This window comes from Protopterus annectens, chromosome 5.part0 (genome assembly GCF_019279795.1).
Source record: "Protopterus annectens isolate FY-2018-M chromosome 5.part0, PAN1.0, whole genome shotgun sequence".
In the NCBI taxonomy this organism is placed as follows: Eukaryota; Metazoa; Chordata; order Ceratodontiformes; family Protopteridae; genus Protopterus; species Protopterus annectens.
The window spans coordinates 759,050,479-759,073,694 of NC_056735.1; the positions used below are offsets into that span (position 1 = coordinate 759,050,479).

Here is a 23,216-nt window from a genome sequence, read left to right on the forward strand (position 1 = left end):
TTTTTAAAGCTTCTTCCACTTTTTCCAGGCTTTTGCTGTTTGTGTTGATACTCCATCAGTGTTAACCAAGTCTGTGTACAATTGCCTTATATCTTCCTGTAGGTTACTGGAATTAATGTCTGAAGGTTGCATTGCTTTTTTCTGAACAGCTGCAGAACTTTCCCTTGTCAGTGTTTCTTCCTCACTTTTTGTAACTGATTTTTTTCCAGGTCTTCTGTATTTCTTTTTTCCCCTGGCATCCAGGCAGTATACTTACTAGCCAGTTACTGAAATTTACCCATAAAAACAAGTCTACTGGCCTTCTCTGTTGAATTTCTGTTTTCACACTGGGAGAGCTAGAATTAAGCTGTTACTCAATGTACAGCCATCTTGGAGTGCCCAAAGAGCTAAATTTTGTAAGAGTGACTACTAATTAACAACTCATACTTTTTTGTTACAGTTTCCCTTTTTTCATACCTTAGGTTATTCTTTCCTGCCATCCTTGGAGTGGGTAAGATGAGTTGCGGATAGGGATTTGGCAGAGGGAAAAAATCCACACAGTTGATCCCAAGGAGGTAAAGAACTGAAGGGGTCTTGGCTTAGTCTTACTGACATCTTTTTTATATTATGGCCCTGTTCCCCATCACCTGTTACCTTATCCTTGCCTGCAATTTATTTGACAAAGGGGGAAGTTCCTTTCATATCTAGGTATGCCTGAGTGGGAAAAAAAAGCTGTTTCACTGACTGCATAGTCTTTCCCCTTTCCTTCATTTTGTTTTTGAGTACTTCATCAGAGGGGTTCCCAAACAGCAGATCCTTGTCAAGGAGTTCATTAAGGAGTTGCACTTTGACATCTTCTGGAAGGGGATGAAGCCCTACCCCAGGCATGTTGCCTAATCACAGACCCTGAAGTTGCCACCTTGGAAGCTGAACCTGCAGTATCATAATCCAACTTTATTGGAGTGTTTAGCCACCTGATGGATGGTATAGGTGAAGCCTAATAATTTTGCCCTCAAATCCACATCACATGCCTCTCCAGGCTTTTCCTTTGTGTGGTCAAGGGAAGAGTAGCTTTAAATTTGGTTGTGCATAACCTGTCTATCACTGGGAAGAATACTGGAATAATTTGACTCCTTTTCTGAATCCACAGACATTACTTTTGGATCCAGTGTAGGATTTTCATTAAGAACATTATTAGGTTTTTCAGAGGTAAGGGCCTGGATGTCTGGTTCCATAAAGATGATGTCCATCAGGCCCATGTGGCCAATGTTTTCATACTATGGATGACAACTGGTCCAAACATGGTGGGACATGCCTAGATCTGCAAAAATATGGTAAGTGGCTGTTGCTAGAGGCCTCAGTTACCTAAAAAGCATGGGACAGTGGCTGCAAAAGAGCCTCACTTGGATTCATACCCTTGTATGAGTACGGACAATGAACATCATGCTCATCTCCAAAGGCACAGACAGCTTCTCTTGAAGTAATTTTTTTGTTCATCTTAAGCAGGGATTGTCTAAGGTTGGGGGTGAAAGTGAAGATATTATGGTGGTATAAGTCAAGCCTTAAGCTTCTTCCTGTATAAAATGTTTTGCAAAGAATGCTCTCCTTTAACTGTTTGAGAAGTAAAGCCCTACAACTCCTACAGATATCAATGCTGTGCTCTTGTTCTAAGCAGAACATACAAAGGCAAAAAAAGGTTTTATGTGGAATTTACCTACCACAAGAACATCTGACTTCTGTTTTAGCAGCAGGCATACTGAAAAGCATAAATCTGTTTTCTAATCATTCTAAACAACACAATGCTAATTTCAAATATACCAAGTAACACACTAAAAAATCCATAGTGGAGTGCTTATTTGGACTGCACTCTGGAGCAGAATGAACAATGCCAGGCTATGAATGCTACAGCATGAAACGTGCTATGAAAGACAGCAGAAAAGATCTAAAATGGTGTGGGTAGACATAAACTTTACTGAGAGAGCATAATGATGTCCTAAAGGATGAATGTTCAACTAGTCTCAAGTGGGAAGGTTGCTAAGCTCTTGGAAGAGAGCAGACCATCAGGTCTTCTGCAGCTAAATCTTACTACTAAGGATTACTGCAAAAGTAATTTATACAAATGACATCTGCAGTTACAGAGCCAACATCAGAAATATAACAATGTACAATGTAGAACAATATTTGGTAGACATGAAGGCAACAAATAATCCTTCACAGACTTACCTCATTTCCCATTAATTCAGCCTTAACAAGCTTGGCTCCAAGTTTGTTCATTTCCTCATCACTAAGGATTCTAACAAGTTCTTCGCCTGGAGCAGACTTTTCTGGCATACTTTTAATGTACAAATGAAAGGAAAAAAAAAACAGAAGTCTTTAACCTTTTGTGCATATATGATTAAATCAATATTTAATTTAGCCTCCGTTAAACAAAGCGATAGCTACAGGAACAAAAGGTTATTTGAAATGGTCACTTTCAAATACTGCTTTCCAAAATGTAAAACCTAGTTTAAATATTTGCAGGCTATTCAAAATGTTCTAAGCCCCCTGGGAACCAATATGTTTTTAACAGCTGAGAAGGCTTACAGTCTTAATGGTTTATTTATTAGCAGGCCTGCAAGTAAAATGGATAACTAAAACATCCACTGGAAAAGACATATTAATGCCTCTACTGAAAAATAAAAATGTCACCACCATGTCAAATTCCAAGCGAAATGGATGTTTATTAAAACACAATTCCCAACATGACTTAGCACTTTCGCCTGTTTCATACAAGCATCATCAGAGTCATTGTTCTTGGCATTAAGTCTACTTAATATAGTAACAAGACACCAATCAGAACTAAGCAATTAAAAACAATTGTTTTAAAGAAACATAACACAGGCTGCCTACCTTCAGACTTATAAATCTTAACCAGTTGTAAAGGCTGATAATGTCACATCATTAAAATACTCACAATACATAGAAACACCAAAAAATAATGAAGTAATAAATAATAACAATACATAAAAAACTATAACAAATCAATGTTTAAAAAATATTTTAGACCTGTCTCAATTTGTTGATGAAGGACTGGCTAGGAAACAGAAAGTTATTAAGGGATACGTCTAACTATAAAGAGGCAAGAGTTTATCCTGAACCTAATAGTAGAGAAACTGGTAGATTGGACTTTTAAAGTGCTCTTTGGTGGCTGTCTTAAATTGTTTAGGATGTGTAAGGGTCCTGATTTCTAGTGGGAGCCTATCCAAGGCAATAGTGAGACGACAGCTGTACATGTTGCGTCCAAATTTAGACTTGGGTTTGTAGATTTGTAGTAGGTCTTGGTTAGAGCTTCGGAGAGGTTTGTAGGGAGGATAATGGGAGATGAGAGGGGGATAGTGCTGGGCAGTAGGAAGGCTGGTAAAGGAAAGAAGGGATGATCTGGAGCTGAGAGAGAAGTAGCTGGTGGGATAAATCAAGCCAGTTTAGGTGTTTTAGAGAAAGACAGTGATGGGATTTGTAGGTTTGTTGGGCAGGAAATCTAGCTACCTTGTTGTAGGTAGATTCGAGTTTGGTCAGGAGTGCTGAGTTAAGATTTGTGAGACTTTGAGAATTGTACATTAGACTGGGTTAAGAGAGAGAGTAATCTTGGCTTCAGAGGTAAGGAATTTCTTGTTATGGTAAAGGAGTCCTAGTTGTGAATGAGTCTTTTTGATACAGTTATTAACATGCAAGTCAAATTTAAGCTGATTGTCGATGGTTACACCTAAGAGCTTACTACTGGATTCTACCTGAATGGTAGTGTTATTAAGGGACTGTATGGAGAAGGAGGGTTTAATATTGTTGGACTTTTTAGGTAGGAAGAGTAACAGCTTTGCTTTTTTAGGGTTGAGGATGAGCTGGTTGTTGGACAGCCATGTTTCAACTAAGTTAAAAGATGCCTGAGTAGCTGAGAATAGCTTAGAGGGAGAGTTGTCTGTGATGATGACTGTAGAGTCATCTGTGTATTGCATTAAAGATGACTGAGGACAGGAGGTATAGAGCTGATTAGTAAAGATATTAAAAAGTAAAGGCCCTAGGATAGACCCTGGAGGTACACCCATTTTTACAGGGAGAGGAGGGGAGAGTGCAGAGTGCCTTCTCACTGATTGAGATCTATCACTGAGGTAGCTGGAGAACCATGCAACAGTATAAGAGGAGAAGTTGAGGTTATGCAGTTTGTGCAGCAGAAGAGAGTGTGAGACAGTGTTGAAAGCTTTTGAGAGGTCCAAGAATAGGCAAGAAATATGTTTATGGCCATTCATGGCTATAAAGACAGTGTTGAGGAAGTATAATAGAGCTGTAGTGGTGCTATGTTTGTGTCTGAAGCTGTGTTGAGTGGGTGTAAGCAGATTTTCCTGTATTAGATACTGCATAACTTGTTTATGAATACATTTTTCCAGTATCTTAGAGAGAGGGGAGAGGATACTGATAAGTCTAAAGTTGGAGGTATCAGAGGAGTTACCTCCTTTGTGTATAGGTAGAGTGTAGCATTTCCTCCAGACGGAAGGGACCTTTGATTCAGAGATAGAGCGATTAATTAGGATAGATACAAGGAGAGCAAGAGCGTCAGCTGCTAGTAGAAGAAAAGTGGAAGTAATATTGTCAGCTGATGCTGAGCATGGTTTTAATTTAGAGAGTAGAGCTTTGATGTAGCTAGTAGGTACAGGTTTGAGGGAGAAGGTATTAGAGGAGATAGTATTAGGAGTAGGTTCAGAAAAGTTGGAGATGTTAGTAGTAGAGGGGTTTGGGTTAGGGTTCAGTAGCTTAGATGTTGAATCGATAAAATAGGTATTGAAGATAGTGGCAGTTTCTTCAGATGTCTTGTCTGGGCATGGATTGGAGGAGCTAAGATTACCGGGATGTAATATTTGGTTAATAGAGTTCCAGAATTTTTTAGGATTGGATTTTAGGGCTGTGGGAGGTTTGTTATAGAAGTCCTTTTTATCTTTGTTTATGTCTTTTTTGTCAGATTTCTGAGTTCTTTATATTTTTGTAAGTCTGCAGAGAGCTTAGTTTGTGACCATTTTTTCCATAATTTGTCTCTAGTTATCATAAGGGTACGAGTGGCTTTTGAAAGCCATGGAGATAAGATGGACTTAACAAGGGCTGAGGGGGAGCAAGTGAGTCTAAGATGCTAAGGAAGGTGGAGCTGAAAGCTAGGACTGCTTCTTCTAGTGGGAGTTGGGTAAGGAATTTCCAGTCTACTTTAGAGAGGAGGGCATTAAAGGTTCCTGGATAGAAGTTACAGAGTTTATGACAACTGATAAATTTAGAGTTTATGACAAGTGATAAATTTAGGACGTTTAGAGAAGTGAGGAGTGAACCTAAGCACTTTTATAGGGGAGTGATCGCTCAGGGTGTTTGGTAGGGTTTTAGGGTTATGATACTTGGAAGGATTAGATACAAGTACCCAGTCAATAAGAGTACTAGATGTGTGAGAGTTATTTGTATGAGTAGGTTGGGGGGAGTAGGGGATATGTAGAAAGGAGGAGGATTTTCAGCAGATTAAACTATGAAGTGATAAGTAGGGGAGGGTAAGGTGTTTAGAATGTTTTGGCAGACAGGAAGGGGTGGTGTTAGGGGAGGAAGGGGTTAGGTATAAAGGAAATTATATAGGGGTGGGTGGGAGAAGAGCAAAGTGAGCACGAGCGTAGCGAGGGCAAACGGAATGGGATGGACCAGGAAGAATCACCACAAGAAACAATCAGCAGGCCAGGAGGGAAACAATAAGGAGCACACAGTGAGAGTCAGCAGGTAAGTAGAAGAGGTGGGGAGGTGTAGACAGAGAAGGAAGAGATGTAATAGCGAGGTATACACAAGTATTTGCAGTAAGATATACAGTTAAAAGGGAACCACAAACAGAAAAACAAAAAAGAGTATAGCTAACTAAACAAGAGTTGACACTAGGGTAGTGACTAACTTATAGATGGCAGAGAGAGACAGAGGTAAGGTTTATAAACAGGTGAGTATGGGGGGGGGGCTCTCAGTGGTATGCAGGTATTCTGTACAGTAGACAAAGTAAGACTAACTTGTGGTACGAGCTTAGAACATACTTTTAGTGTAAACTGGCTATACAATAGAGCACAGGCGTAATTCGAAGAGTTGGAAAAGCATCACTAAAGATAGACGCAGTCTTGAGGGAAGACACTTTGCTTTTAAAACCTAGGGAAAACAGGAGGGGAGAGAGTGTGTTGAATATAAAAGCTAGGGAAAAAATAAAAACAACAGAGGTACTACAAATACAACTACTGATAACAGCTGGAGTAAGATTTGATTCAGATATCGTTGACATCCACTGTATGCTGCTACTACTATTACTACTACATAATAAACCAAGAATTGGCACAGAAGGAAGAGATTGGCACTTTTTTCAGCACAGTTCTGAGAAATTAAAAAATAAAGACATTCATTCCAGTTTCATTACACTTCATTACAGTATCTTAAAAGTTATTTCAACTCTTACAAAGGGTGTCTTTCAGGAGGGCAGTAGCTGTGATAACATAGGTTAAAAACATGCATTGTAACTGTTAGGTGAGCTCTAATTCATTAACATATATAGCACCTTTATGTCATCACGATATTTTCTGAGGGCTGAAATCCTTATATAAATGACTTGCCAATTAATAACAAGCAGTGTATAAAAGGGAAATGTGTAAGAAATAAAATATTGACGCTCATAATCTAAGATATGCTACAGAAGAGATATCAATCACTGTTTTACACTTGTTATTCATATTTAAAATCATATTTTCATTAACTGAGTAAATTACTGAGATGCACAGTATGAAATGTCATGGTAGAAGACAATACATGATCATTGCCTATGTATAATGCACTATACTGGAGCTTATTGCTAGATGTTTCCTAGTAAATATGAAGATGTGCAGCACTTCTACTTGCACATTAATATTTCTAAAACAAACTGTCTTACAAAGTAAAGCACAATATCAGGTAAACCATAAATGATATTGAAAAAAAAGCCACTGATGTCTGCACTGTAACATGTGCAGCTTGAGAAATACAGAGTTCATATTACTAGTAAAGCAAAAATGCACCATTTTCATATTTGTGTAAATATTTTAATAAATAAATACCTAGAGAGCAGTTATTCCCATGATTTTAAAAACTCAAGTCTCCAAAAATATGCTGTTGACACTACTTGTCTAGGTTGTACAGTCTCAAATATACAAGTCGTTTTGTGAAATTTTAGAAAAATACATAATTCTGGAGTTTTCTGTATTATAATACATCACAGTGGTAATGTAAAGACTGCAAAAGTATTGAGTTGTCATTGTAAAGAAAAGATTTGAATTTTCACAAAATATTCACATGTCCTTGCTAATGGTGTTTAACTTAATTAAAAAAATTCAGCTATTTAAGAATGCATGAAGGCTGCTAGAGGTGTGACATTCCACAGATGCTGGAGCTGTGAATTTATTACTTTATAAGAAGCCAATATTCTCTTCATCATGAGGACACCATGATATACTTGACTGAGGACAAGGACAACAAAAACTAATTTATTCTGCAGGATTTGTAAAAAAAGACAATGTGATGAAAAAGGAGGAAGTAGCAAGTGGGAAAATATTTCTATTTGAAGATGTCTTTGCTAACAGTACCTCCGACCACTACAGCCATGAACCAATTTGTATCAGGCCAAGTTTGTTTTATAATCTCAAAGATAGACGATGCATTAATGAGTTAAAAAATGAAGGATCAAACCAGACTACCATACTTCTGTAAACACAAACTGTATAAATAAGAGTTTCAAAGGGGGTTAACAACTTATAGCAATAAATGTAGATTCTGTTATCTGTCCAGAAGGGAGGGGAGTAGGGATAGCCGATGAGACACTAAGAATAACTAAAAGGACAGCAGGTAGATGCAGAGACAAGGTATACAAAATAGCAACCCAAGGGATGGAAGGAAAACTTACACCCTTCTCATTTCAGTTCATCAACATCAGGAGTTAAGTAAGTACCTATATAAAATAATATATTTTGAAAAATGTGATCCATGTGAAAACCATGCAAGCTGAATCTCAGAGATTATTTTAACTTTTATTACAGGCACCACAAAAACAGACTTCCAATACAGAATGTGAGAGCAGAGAAATAAATGATCAAATAGTAAAAGTATAAGAAATTACAGGAAAAATTAAGTCAATTGGGTGAGGAAAGAACTTCTTAAATGAGCACTTCAAATGAAAGGGACCATTTTGGATGGTCACAAAAACAGGTGGCTCAGCAACAGACTTCTTACAACAGAGTTCATGAAAGACTGTCACTAACTGAACCAGTATGGAGCAATAAACATTTAGAGCTGTTAAGGATCACACAGGTGAAAGAGTTATGACATCATAATTAGCCCAAACAGCAAAGCATTTCCCCTTTATAAAATAAAGGGCTGTGGTACAATTCTTTCCTGGTCACAAAAAGAATACTCAAAACCTTCTCCAAACCCCTAGTAGGTCATCATAAGTAGACCGGGGTATTTTTCATCTCAGAGAACAAAGCTACTCTCTAATAATCTGTCAAAATAATAACCCAACGATAGTCAGAGCTCCCTTCAAATCAGTTCCTGAAAAAACAGCCTTATCTAGGCAAGGACTGGATACTTGGTAACACCTTCCTAGAGAAATTACAACACACCAAGAAGTAAGACCATTTAAAACTCGGCTAAAATTGCTTCTACATAACTCACTCAAGCCTAAAACACTTTTTTTGTACTCCCAGTTCACACCCATACCTCCTTATGGCATCCAGAACTTTTATTGGGGTCTGGCTTCTTTAACTAAGTGACTTACCAGTTAATAATAGGCAATATTAGAAAGAGCAAGGAGTTACTAACAACATGACACTAAGATTTTAGTCTATGATTTCCTGCAGTGGAAAAATTAATCATTGTTTGCCACTTATTATTCATATTTTCATATTTATGTTCAGATTTCCATAACTGAAAGACCTACATGTTATTGAGGTGTATTTTGTGAAATGCCAATGTGGACGACAGGACAATTCAATGCCAATGCTGATTTCTACTACACTGTACTAGAAATATTGCTAGTTATTATGAACATAAGCAATATTTCCATATGTACTTAATAATTTAAAAAAAAGTGTGACTTACAAAATAATGCATGACATTAAGTGAAACATTAGATGTTGTTGAAGAAAACTACCTTTGATACTGGCATTATAAGTTGCACATCTTGAGAAATATCCAGTATATTGTATCATACAATTAAACACGTTTTCATATTTCTGTAAATATCTCAACAAACATGTACTAATTGAGGAATTTATTGCTGTCATGTTAAAGCAAATATCCTGTTGACAAAATGTTTTAATATGTCTAAGTTGTACAGTTTTCAAGATATGCAAGTTTTTTGTGAAAGTTTACAAAAAATATAATTTGCAGTTTGTGTGCATTTACAAAAAATATAATTTGCAGTTTGTGTGCATTAGAATATATTACAGTATTTATGGAAAAAGACAATGAATGCACCAACTATTACCACTGTAAAACAATACTTCTTACTGATAACATTGCTGTTTGTACAGTTTTAATAGTTTTGATTATTCACAAAATATTTACATTTGTTTATATCATGCTTTAAGTTCATTTTTCAGAAAATGCTTTGGAATGCAAGATGTGTGTAGGCAGTTAGAGGTATGACGTTCCACATGCCACAAGTGTTAATGAATTCAAGGTCTCATGCATCTCAATCTCATTAAAAATGGCAATAACGTATAAACATCTGTAAGCAAAGCTAAGTGTACATTCTGTGTGTGTATACTTACATGTGTATGTATATATATATATATATATATATATATATATATATATATATATATATATACACACACACATAAACACACACACACACACTACACTATCTTTAATCTACCTTTTGTAATGTGTTCTCTTACGCATCTAGAATTCCACAAGTGTTATAGTGCTATAAGATTTTTCCTTGTACATGATTTCTCTTCACTCAAACAAGTCCGGGTTATGAATGAAAAGTGTCATTTGACCACCTGACTTGCGTGGTTAACAAATGTAAAGAAACTCCAATGCCCTTGACCAACTCGTTCTTACCACCAACTAGGGGAAACAACATCCTTGATCTGGCCATAACCAACATGAGCGATCGCTGCTGTACTCCAGAAATCAACTCCTCCCTGGTTAGATCTGACCACAAGCTAGTCACCATGGATATCCACATCCCCCTCATCCACAGAAAAAGGAAACCACTGTGAAAAACCTCTCCAAAGCAAACTGTGGGCTCCTAAAAATGGAGGTTGCAAACTTTACAACACCCATGCAGTTGGATAATACCTGCATGACAGCTGAATCATACACCAATGCACTGTACGAGCACATTCACAAGTGCATGGAAAAAGCCATCCCAAACAGAACCAAGATGCTTTCCTCCAAAAAAAGGAAGCCGATCTGGTGGTCACCTACCATTAACAAACTCTACAACAGAAGGAAAAAAAACTGTTGCAGAAAAGGGTAAAGTCCCATGACTGGAAAAACTCCATAGTTAGCCTTAGCAAAAAATTGGGATCCTTCATCAAATCCTCTAAAGCTAGCTGCAAAGACAAAATAGCAGCAAACACAAAAGACAACCACAAGGCATTCTTTAGTTATGTCAACAACCTACATGGCAACACTCAGGTCTGCTCTGAGCTACAGCACAATGGCATCACATATACCGAGCCAGCTGACACTGCCAATATATTGGCTGACAGGTTTAGTGCAAACTTTACCCCCATTTCACCCTCTAAAGGGCCAATTACAATTTCCGAGGAGTGTCAAGTTCCTAATATTACTGCTGCACAGGTTAAAACTGCACTGTCCAAAGCCAAAAACACAGCTTCCATGGGACCTGATAATATCCCTGGCTGCGTCCTACATGAGCTACAAAATTAACTGGCACCACACCTGAGTGCCCTGTTCAATCACAGCCTCACTTCAGGCTTTGTACCCTCCGAATGGAGAACAGCCACGGTCATCCCACTCCACAAAGGGGGAGCGACTACAGAGCCCAGAAACTACCGCCCCATTAGCCTGGTGAGTCTGATATGCAAGACTACGGAGCGCATCTTTGCGGACCTTATAAATAAGGACATAGGAAATCTCTAAACTCTGGACCCCACGCAGTTCAGATTTGTGAAGGGTAGATCATGCCTACTCAATCTGGTGGACTTTTTTGAGTCCGTCACCAGAGCTGTGGATGGGGGCAAGGTAGTACATACAGCCTATCTAGATCTTGCTAAGACCTTTGATACCATTCCCCATTCAGGAATCATTGATAAACTCACTAAACTAGGCATAAATCCCTATGTCTCAAGGTGAGTTGCGAATTGGCTCACGGACAGAACTCACACTGTGAAGGTTGCGGACTCCAAATCTGACTACCAACCCAGTCCCGAGTGGTGTCCCACAGGGATCTGTCCTGGGTCCCCTTCTGTTCGGCATCTACTTCTCAGAAGTTCAAGCTAACACAAAAGGACTTGCAGATGATTGCAAACTGGGAGCCATAATAGAATCACCAACTGACGTACACATCCTACAAAGGGGCCTTACTGAGACTAATGACTGGTGCCAAAACCACGGCCTTAAACTCTGTGCCCATGAACTACCACATCAATGGTAGTACACTAAAATCAGAAGGTGTAATAAGAGATCCGGGAACACAGAACCTCTCCTTTGACAAACACATTGCCACTGTGGTTAGAAAATTCTTCTATGTGGCACATCTCATCACAAAGGGTTTCTCATCTAAGAAGAAAGAGGTCACTGCCCCTTTCTACTCATCCCTCATTAAATCTATTATAGAATACAATGCCCATTTGGCATGTACCTCACTAGATACCTGCAACAGCTGGAAAGGCCACAAAAAATACCTCACTAAGAGGATTCTAGGCCTTAAACATATGCCCTACATTGACAAGACTAAAAAAACTCCAGCTATACTCAGTCTCATATCGCCTCCTTACAGGTGATCTCTGCTTAACCTACAAAGCCATGTCTGACCCAGAGCTGTTAGACATGCTACATCTAAAAAAAAAAAACCCTATCCCCCCGTGTCACATGCTCCAGGGACCTCAACCTCGTTACCACATTAAATAGGTCATGCTGGAGGGATAGGTTCCTAACCCAGAGACTCCCCATGCTTGGAGCAGGCACCCCATCTATGTAAAGCAGAGCACCTCACTGGCCCTCAAAGAAATCTTGATGAGTGGATGGGAAATAGGAAATTCACCCCCGGGATCACCTCAACTGCCATGCTCGATAGGGGTAATGGGAACTAACATCTGTCGACATACCAGAGATTCTTATTGGCTAGGCTTAGGTAGGCCCCAGGCCCATTAGCCTAGTACACACCTATAAACCTATGAAAGAAAAAAGTGATAAGGCGCATCAAATAATTAAGGGAGGCTTTATTTGAATGCACCATGACAGTATATGTTTAAATTCCACACTGCTGCAGGAGCCTTTGACCATTTGGCTTGTTTCTTGCTGCAGTAGTTTTTTTCTATTTGTGTTGTTTCCTACCTAAGAAACAAAAGCTGGCCTGCTTCAGAAGTTCTGGCTCTCACCCACACCTTTCCTCTGGCTGCTGACTGGTCAGCACCAATCAGATAAACAGCTGCCAGAAGGAAGTGACTTTAGGACTTTCTTACCCATAGAAAACGGGAAGCTTAGCCAAGGCATTTAACACTATCCCCCACTCAGGCATCAATGACAAACTTACCCAGCTAGGTATCAACCCTTATATCATTAGATGCTCGCTAACTGGCTCACTCATAGAACACATATAGTCAAAACAGGGGAATCCACCTCCAACAGCAGACCTGTAACCGGTGGTGTTCTACAGGGATCAGTCCTGGGATCTCTACTGTTTGGAATCTATTTCTCCTAAGTACAAGCAAAAACTAAAGGTCTGTGGATGACAAAGCTTGCTGATGACTGCAAACTGGGAGTAGTTATAGAATCTCCAAATGATGTCAACATCCTACAAGAGGGTCTTACCGAAAGGGATAATAATACATTTTTTTGCATAAAGTTTAAGGCCATGACTTTGTGGTTGTCTTTTGTGTTTGTGTAAGGGTGATGTTCCTGCTAACTACCACATCAATAACAACACCCTAAGTATGCACTCAGTGGTGAGAGACCTGGGCACACAGGTTGACAGCAACCTCAACTTTAACCACCATGTCTCCAAAGTGGTAAGAAGGGCATTCTACATTGCTCATTTCATAAGCAAGTGCACTGCCTCCAGAAAAAAAGAAGCTATAACCTCCCTGTACTCTTCCCTCATCAGGCCAATAATTGAGTACAATACCCCTTTTGGTATGTACCTTTCCAAGCACCTGCAACAAGTGGAGAGACCACAAAGGTTCTTCACAAGGAAAATTCTAGATCTTCAGCATCTGTCCTATGTGGATCGTCTGAAATCACTTTCACTTTATTCTGTTTCATACAAACTACTCAGAGGCAATCTCTGACCCTGCTTTATTGGAAATGTTACATCTCCTTAAGTCAAACATTACAAGGGTTTCTCGCTCTAAAGACCTTAACCTGGTATGTGACATTAATACAACCTGCTTGAGGGACAGATTTGTCTCCCAGAGGTTACCACACCTTTGGAACAGACTCCTACTTCATGTCAAACACAGCACCTCATTGGCCCTCTTCAAATGCAATCTGGACAACTGGATGGGTAACTGCAAATTCACCCTAGTGATCCACCTGTGCCCCCTCTTGGACAGGGGCAATAGGTGCTGACAGTGGAATTAAGGGTAGAACTTGGCTAGGCTTGTAAGGGCCCTAAGGCTATTAGCCTTGTAACTTCCTACGATTCTATGAAATAACCTCATCCTGAACCTTAGATCAGATGTAAACACCAAAGCATTTTATATCCCCAAAAACAATATATAGGAAACAAAATGGCGATGGCAAGCGGGCACAGCTACTGCAGCAGTGTGGAACTTGAACATTTACTATAACAATAAGTTCTTACACAACTGTACTATGTTCTTCATTCCCACTGCTGCAGTAGCCTTCTGCTAGTTTGGATTGATTACCAAAGCTTATCCAACTTGGGAGGAGGAAGGATAAGGGGTCCAGGAGCCCTTAGACAATGGTCCTTGCAAAGCCAGTCCTGGACCTGGAAAGGGAATCCAGTCTGTAATGGTTTGTAAATGTATGTGCAGAGGATGAAGTAGCTGCCTCTAGAGCACTTCCTGAGTCCACCCTTTCCAGTATGCCATTGCAAAGGATAAGGCTGTCGTAGAGTGTGTTTTGGTACTACTTAAAACCGATTTGTCATGGTGGGAAGACAGCCATCTAGAAATAAAGTTTTAAGGTAGGTTGTCCATTTATAGTCCCACCATAAGAAATAAATAGTTAATTAACTAAAGGAATCAGTTCTGTCAAGATGGTACCTGAGCTGCATATGTATGTCTGCAGTATGTAGATCTTGTCTCCCTGGTTTTAAGATTCTGGTTAAAACACCAGCAGATTAATGGCCTGATTAAAAGTAAACTCTGAGACTACTCTGGGCATAAATAAGGGATTTGTTCATAAAGTAACCATATCCTTGTGGAACACAAGATAGGGTTCACCCCACCATAAGAGCTTGCAACTCAGATAATCTTCTTGCAGATGTCAGAGCAATAAGAATAGTTTTCCAAGTAATGAACCATGAGTCTGGCACAAGACCAGGATGAAATGGAGACATGGTTAGCTTTTCCAGCACAAAGTTAAGGTCCCAAAAAAGAGAGACCTAGTTTCTAGGTGGCCTCATGTAAAAAAAAAAAAAAAAAAAAAACTTTTCAAGAATTATTTAATTATTTTATTTTATTTATTTTATTTTATATTTGATTACCAGGTTGGTCTAACTGGGCAATCAGGTTCCCATTTTCAGCAGAGACTCCGGAAGAAAAGCTCCACATACATAACAATAAAAAAAAAAATACAAAATACAAAAGCTCCACATACATGATAAAAATACAAAAGTGAGAGATGAGTACAAATTAATAGAGCAAATGAGCAATAGAGCAAACAACAGTATATCATGGCATAGAATGATGTGTACAATATATACAGTGTACATTAATAAAGCAGAAAATATAATGCATTTGAGTAAGAAAGTGCAGTAATACTATATACAGTTATAGACATACATTTAAAAATACAATTTGTTATGGTAGTTTTTTTCTATGGGTTTGACCTTTCAGTAGTGCCAGAGGAAGATGTATCTAAATGGTGGTAGATGAACTAGCCTTGGTCAGCACATGTACATTGCCAGATGAGATTGAGGTGGTTTAATGAGAAATAAAGAAGACAGGGTTGGAGTCATGGGCAGACATGCTGAAATGGACACAAGATGAACCTTGATAAAGGAATAAGATAGATTAGAGGATAGTAACTCACAAACAATTATCATCAGAGTATAAATATGGACTGAGTTAGTTTTAACCTAATCAGTACAAAAAGAAAGCAATCCTGAACTGTAAATAAATAAAACAGATGAGGACACAAGCGCTGTTCAACAAGAGTGCAGACAGCATGCAAGTTATTTCACATGTTGCTACTACATAAAAGGCAAACAAAAAGGCAGTTAAAAATAAAAACTATTATCTTCCTATAACAAAAAAAAAAGCAGCAAGTAACATAAGCCTTTGGCAGACTTCATCAAAAATTCCAAAGCATTCAATATACCACATATTTGTAAACATACATATTGATTATAGTCAGTGGCTTACCCTTTAAGACTCTTTTAATGGACATGGAGCCATTCAACTCAGGGTTATCGTTAGCTGCTAGCATAATCTGCCAGTACAGCTCCTCGATTTCAGCTACATTATTGATGTCTCCTTGTTTGTTATTATAATATAAAACTTCTTTCTAATAACCTGAAATTTAACACCCAAATGCCTCTGTGTGCCACCTAATTTCTGTCACGTGTTTTTCAATGATCCCTCTAAGTTTCTTATGGTTTTCAGCACATGGTTTTCCCCAAATAAAAAAAAAAACATAGGGAATTTACTAAGAGCACAATACATTAAATGACAAGTGTAACAGTTATAATGCCTTCTGATGATGAACAGGATCATATGACCAACAAGACAGATACATCCGAGGAACACTAAAACCTTGCAGTAGTCACCCTTATATGGCACTTTCTGCTTCCAGGGTGACAACACAAGATAGGCCTAGGGGGAACTTGTGGCAATCCATACAGTTAAGAAATATCACTTGAAAGGTAGGGACAGTTTTATTCTGTTTAAAATGAATACGCATTTTATCCCAGAGATGGGGTGTGTGATGGGAGATGAATCCATCACATAAGAGTGTCCTGTTTGTTAGTGAAGATTTAAATCCTTAGCATGGATGATTGTGGTGCTTTTAGTTTTGTGAAGGTGTACATCAAAGAAAGCAGGATCCTTCATGGATTTAAATGCTAAGCACAAATTACCCAACAAGAGTCCATATAGGTTCATAGATGTTTATTAGGCTAACGGCCAAAAGAGCCTTTTTAAGCCTAACCACACATCCTAAATCTCTGACAAGTTCCGATACCCTTGATAACAGTAAATATGGGCCTGGGAAATGAACCATTTACAGCTTACCTGTGTCCGTTAGAGACATAGGTACCAAACCAGGGATGAATTTCTGGTTTCCCATCCAGTTGTCCAAGCTGCACTTGAAATGGGTTAGGGAGGAACTCTGCTTCACATGGATAGGGAGCCTGCTCCATAGACGGGGTAGTCTCTGGGATACATACCGATCTCTCCAGCAGGTCCTATTTCTATCACAGGCAAAGTTTAAGTCTTTAGAACGGGTAATTCCGGTGCTGTTTGTTTTGTGGATATGCAGGAGGTCCATCAGAGCGGGGTCTGACAATGCCCTGTATGCCAGGCATAGATCTCCCCTCAAGGCCTGTAGGAGACAGAATACATGGTAGGGCCTTGAGGCGGTCTGCATTTGACTTACTCCCTGTATTCTTTTAGTGAGGAACCTGTGCGGATAGTCCAACTGTCGGATATGCCTGCTTAGGTACATACCAAAGGGGGCAGCTGTACTCAATGATAGGTCTGATGAATGCTGAACGCAGTGAAACAATGACTTCTTTGGATTTAGGTGCCATACTTTTGTTTATAAGTTGCACAACACAGAATGATTTTCTTACCACTGTAGACACGTGATGGTCAAAATCCAGATTACTATCTACATATGTCCCCAAGTCCCTGACTACTGGGTCAACTCTAAGGGGTATGTTGTCAATATGATGGGTAACAGGAATGGATAACTTCCCAAAGGATACTATTATGCATTTCTGGGCATTTAGTTTTAGTCCATGACTCTGACACCAGTTGTTTGTCTGTGTCAGCCCCTCCTGGAGAACATTTGTGTTAGCATGAGATTCAATGACGACTCCTAGTTTGCAATCATCTGCAAATTTAGTCAGCCAGAGACCAATGACATTGGCCTTGACTTCTGAGAAGTGAATGCCAAAAAGGAGTGGTCCAAGGACTGAAGCCTGAGGGACTCAACTTGTGACTGGCCTCTTTGTAGAGGTGGAATCCCCATCGGGTAACTTATAGGTTTGTACCTAACCTCTTGAGTTTGTCAACAATGCCTGAGTAGGCTATGGTGTCGAATGCCATGGCCAGGTCAAGGTAGGCAGAGTGAATGATTTTCCCCTCATCCATTGCTTTGGTGACCTTCTCAAAGATGTCCACCAGGTTGAGTAGGCATGATCTGCCCTTGACAAAACCAAACAGGGCTGGGTCCAGGGTCTGGAGGTTTACTATATTACATCTCTGTTGATCATCTCCATGATAACTCTTTCCATAGCTTTATATACAAGGACTAGTGAGACTTATGGGTCTGTAGTTTCCAGAGTCTGTAGATGGCCCACTTTTGTGCAGAGGGATGACTGTTGCCTTTCTCCATTCATGAGGCACAAAGCCTGTTTGGAGGCTACAGTTAATAGTAATTCCAGCGGCCCTGGTAGGTCATGTTTCATGCTATTTAGAAGGCATCCTGGGATATTGTCTGGGCCCATTGATGTAATGTTCTTGGTCTTAGAGAGAGCATTAAGGAGCTGTTCACTAGTGATAGTAGGGGAAGTTATATTTGGTGATATTTCCTAAGGGTAGGTTGAGGGGGAGAGCGAGGTAAAGTTGGAGCTGAATTTGTCAGCCAGGAGGTTTGCTATATCTTCTGGCTCAGTATAGGTGGCACCATTTACAATGAGCTCTGCACACAATTGTGTATTGACTTTGAGGTTGCAGACAATCAATTGTTCTGATGAAGTTTTATTGATTAAAATGAAAACGTTAAAAAAATTATGGTATTTGACCATTATTTAAAAACTAACTACTAGTGGTCTCTGCTGGATCTTTTTTGGTCTGAGTCTCTGTGGGCTGGCATTTATCTTTTCTTGGTACTTAGAGATGTACAGTGTGTTTGGATAAATACATGCCAAGGTAGTCACGGCAATCAATAATTGGTCTGATATGGGATAAGTAGAGGGGTACACAAAACATATTTTGATCTACATGAGATGACTTTAGCTGGGTCAGACAGAAAGGTTTTCTGACTGCCATATCAAAGTAGTAATCAATGGACACAGAAATGTCAAAGATGGTACCAAAATCTCTTATGAATGAATCAATCTGCAGACATTGTCATCTATGCTGTAGGTCATGGAACAGCTTTGCTTTCCAAATTTAACAATGCTGCATTTTTAAGATTTAGATTAAGCCCATTTTCTTTCCACCAGTCTAGACCATGATGCAGTGAAGAGTTATCAGAAGTTGACCAAACACACCACCACTTAGCTCGGTCATCAGCAAATTTAGTCAACTATAGATCTCAGTTATTGGTCTTAAGGTCACAGAGGTAGATACCAAATAAAAGATGCCCCAGCAGAGAGCTTAAGGGACACCATCAGTCACCCTTTGACATTTCAGGCAGCACCAGCTACCTTCACTACGACAGATCAGTCTGACAACCAGTTTAACCACCTCACAACATACGGGTTTATGCTTAGGTCTTTACATTTATTGATAATACTAGCATGGGGAATCATGATGAAAGCTTTAGACTGATGTATACTGTATGAGCTACATGGCCACTGTCCACAGCTTCCACGGAAAGAAGTTTACCAGGTTAAGTAGGCATTAACTATTTACTTTATTTAACATTTGTTTACTGAGAAAGCCCGACTTGGAACGAGCCAATTTTCAGAGGAGAACACTCCAGATGCATGTCTTTGTAACATGGGAAGAAACTGGAGTGCCCAGAGAAAACCCTCATGAATGCAGGGAAGACATGCAGACTCTGCACAGAAGGCACCCCAGCCAAGAATCGAACTGGGGAATCTTTTGCTGTGAGGCGACAAAGCTAACCACTGCACCACTGTGCCATCCATCACAACCCATGAACTACCCATGAAAAAGCTGAACTGTAAAGGATTTTGGCCAATAAGGTTTTCGATACCTGTGTTTATGAAGTCTGATATGACGTGATGTGATATTTTGTTACAAGGCACTTGCATATCTTCTCTCTCTTTTATTATGCTACCCTCTAAACCTTACTCATCTATCTTTTGTGACAGTTTTTACTATGCTCCATCAATTTTATTTAACTATGATATTTCACCCATGTAGTATTCTAATTAAAATGTACAACACTGTCTTTTGCCAACTGGCCCAGGTCATGCCTGAAAAGGATCTTTGGACCACTGCACTTACCCGGTTAACAAATGTTACATATGAATGACTGAACAAGTCAATATGTACACGGCTTTGCAAATTAGCCTAGTTAGGCTAATAAAGAGTCAGTAGTTACTGGGGTGGGAGGTAGGGCCCTCTTTGTATAAAGGCATTACAACAGCTATTTTCCATCTTTCAGGAATCTAGTGGAGAGCCCAAGGTTGAAAAGCTTCATTGACACTGGTAGCTAAGCATCCAGGAATAGTAGCAAAGCCCATGGATGTGGCATTTTTGGCTTTGGAGATGGTAGTAAGGACTCGATCCATGGAGGAGTTTGGGACTTAAGGATCTGTGGAATTTCTATTATTGTACCTGGTGTGAAATGACCACTAAATTTATCTTCTAGTACGTTGGCAATATCCTTTGGGTTAGAGTGTGTAGACTAACTCTGAGCACTACTGGGTACTATTTCTTAGTTTCCTGACATACCTGAAGAATGATATGCAATTGCCCTTGGTTTCTGCTGCTTTTTTCAATTTAACTTTGGCTTTGACCTTCCTAATGGCAATTTTAGCTCTCTACTGATTTTCTTGATGAAGTCCTTAGGTGGGCTGACTGCAGTTTTTGTAGGCATTTATCAATTTTTTTCTTTCATTATTAAGGCAAGATCCAGAATATTAACACCTCTGACAATTTAGCTAGCTCATTTATGAATTTTTCATGATCATCAGGGTACACAGAACATGATCTATAGCATGCTTTGAAGTTATCATTTATGTTTATCATGATTTGGAGTTCAATAAGTTATATTTGAAAGTCAAGGGGGTTGTCTGGAGACGAGAGGTTCTCTGCCAAATACCATTAACTCCACTCATGCAAACCCTTGGGTTGGCAAGTGTTGTAGGTGTTGAATCCTACTATAGAAGGAGTATGATATCTGCAATGAAGCCATGTCTCTGTTGCTACACAAATATAGAAAAGTTCAAGTTGCAGGACAGCCTCAAGATCAGGCAGCATATCATTTAAACTTCTGGCACTTAGTATAGCAACATGGATCTACTCTATAAGGTTGAAATTCCAAAACTTTGAAATTCAGTTTGCCGAGACGAGAAAATCCAAGTCTTCGAACTTCAAAACTTTAATAAAATAAAAGATAAAAAAAAATAACGATTTTGCAAAGGGGGGGGGGGGCAAGCCCTGGTAAATAAATATTCCAACTCCAAGATCACACTTCAGTGAGGAAAGCAGTAAATTTCCCATTCAGCTCTGTATGGTGATCTCCACTAAGAACTTTCAAAGTTCCAAAACTTGGATATTCTGGTCTTGGCAGACCAGAATTTTGAAGTTTTGGAATTTTGACCTTTCAAAGTAGACTCAGCAATACTGGAAGTGTCAGGACTAAGATCTATTCAGGAGTAAACAACCTGTATGAACACCAACAAACTATTAAAATTAAATAGCCACGGCCAGAAAAAAAAAGTACAGTTTTGTACCTACCATAAATGTAGATGTTCGAAGATCCACATTGCTGCAGTCCTAACACTTGGGTAGTCCGCTGTCCCAGTCGGCCCGAATACCAAAGTATATGGCTGACGTCGGTCAAGGCGCATTAGTCTGACGTCAGGACGTCAGGGTACAAATGCGCATGACCGACGCCATATCCTCAGTCTTTTCTTGCCCCAGATGTCAGAAGACCCTAAAAAGATAAGGCTAAAACCAAAAAACACCACACACTCCTGCACCAAATATATATACAATATATACAAATTTACAAGAGTATAACCTCACCCACACAACTACCCCTAAACACAGAGGGGAAGGAGGGAGGGTAAATTGACTGCAGCAATGTGGATCTTGAACATCTACATTTATGGTAGGTACAAAACTGTACTATGTTCTTCATACCACATTGCTGCAGTCCTAACACTTGGGTAGAATCCCAAAGCAGAGGTAAGGGAGGCTGGCAAATCATAAGGAAGCAGGAGCTGACAACATGCCCTGCAAAATAGCCGTGGCAAAACCAGCCCTAGATTTAGAGTAGAGAGGAAGGTGGTAATGCTTAGAGAAAGTATGCACTGAACTCCAAGTAGCTGCCTCCAAAATATCCTTAGTTGCCACCCGCCTTAGAAATGCTGTTGAAGTGGCAGTAGCCCTAGTGGAATGAGGCCTAATCCCAGCTGGAATCTCCTTGCCATGATGGGAATAGCAAAATGCAATGCAAAACCCAATCCACTTAGAAATAGTTTGTTTTGACACAGGCTTGCCCTGAGAACTCAAAGCAAAAGAAACAAACAACTGCTGAGACTGCCTAAAATCCTTAGTCCTGCTTAAATAATAACGCAACTGCCTGTGTACATCTAAAGTGTGCAAAATCTTTTCCCCCTTATTTTGGGGATCTGCATAAAAGGTAGGCAAATGAATAGTTTGGTTTAAAGCCACACTAGAAACCACTTTAGGCATAAAGGAAGGATTAGTACGTAAAGATACCCTATCCTTATGAAAAATCAGGAAAGGCTCAACCGCCATAAGGGCCTGCAATTCAGACACCCTTCTTGCAGATGTAATGGCTAACAAAAAGCAGTCTTCCATGACAAATATTTCAATTCAGCAGTAGCTGCAGGCTCAAAAGGTTGTAGAGTGAGTTTCTCCAACACAAAATTGAGGTCCCAAGCAGGAGTAGGAGCTCTACGTGGGGTCTTATATTCTTTGCCCCTCTAAGAAATTGCTTGAACAAAGGATGAGAAAACAATGGTGGGTCACAATCATAGTGAGCTGAAATTGCTGCAGCATGAATCTTAATGGAAGAGAAAGACAAACCTTTGTCCAATAACTCAGTAAGATATTGAAGAGCCACACTCAAATTTGGCTCAGAAACATCCAAATCCTTTGCTGCACACCAAAATAAAAATCTCTTCCATTTTCCTGCGTACACTTTCCTTGTACTAGGTCTTCTGGCTTCCATAATCACATTCAAAACTTGTTGAGGAAGCTGAGACCTGCTATGGTTCAAAACAGAATATGCCAAGCTGTTAGATGAAGAGAGTGAAGCTTGACATTGAGCAGATGCCCGTCCTTCTGAGACAATAGGTGTGGAATCAAAGGTAAGGGCCATGGAGGCTTCCTTACCAGACTCCTCAGCAATGGGTACCAGTGCTGCCGAGCCCAATCTGGAGCTATTAAAATCATCCTTGGCTTGTCTTGTCTGACCTTTAGAAGTACCTTTGGGAGGAGAGGCAGAGGTGGAAAGGCATACACATGAAGATTTTTCCAACTGAAAGAAAGAGCATCCACTTTCCAGGCTGTGTGATGAAACCTTTTGTGCAAAACTTTGGCAGCTGGTGGTTTAGTGGAGAAGCGAACAGATCTATGTCTGGAGTTCCCCATGACACTGTCAATGTCTGAAATACATGAAGATCCAGTTTCCACTCGTGGGGATCCATGATTTGCCTGCTTAACACATCTGCTAAGGAGTTCTGT

General features: G+C 39.6%; 1 protein-coding gene across 2 annotated transcripts in view; it reads right to left on the reverse strand.

Moving 5' to 3' along the window:
• The window catches only part of CWF19L2 (CWF19 like cell cycle control factor 2), a 1,774,451-nt gene that overhangs the window by 1,312,776 nt on the left and 438,459 nt on the right, over window positions 1–23,216 (reverse strand). For both annotated transcript variants that reach the window (XM_044072604.1, XM_044072603.1), the window contains exon 8: window positions 2,203–2,311. In XM_044072604.1, the coding sequence (XP_043928539.1) occupies window positions 2,203–2,311 (109 nt within the window). The remainder of the gene's footprint in view (window positions 1–2,202; window positions 2,312–23,216) is intronic.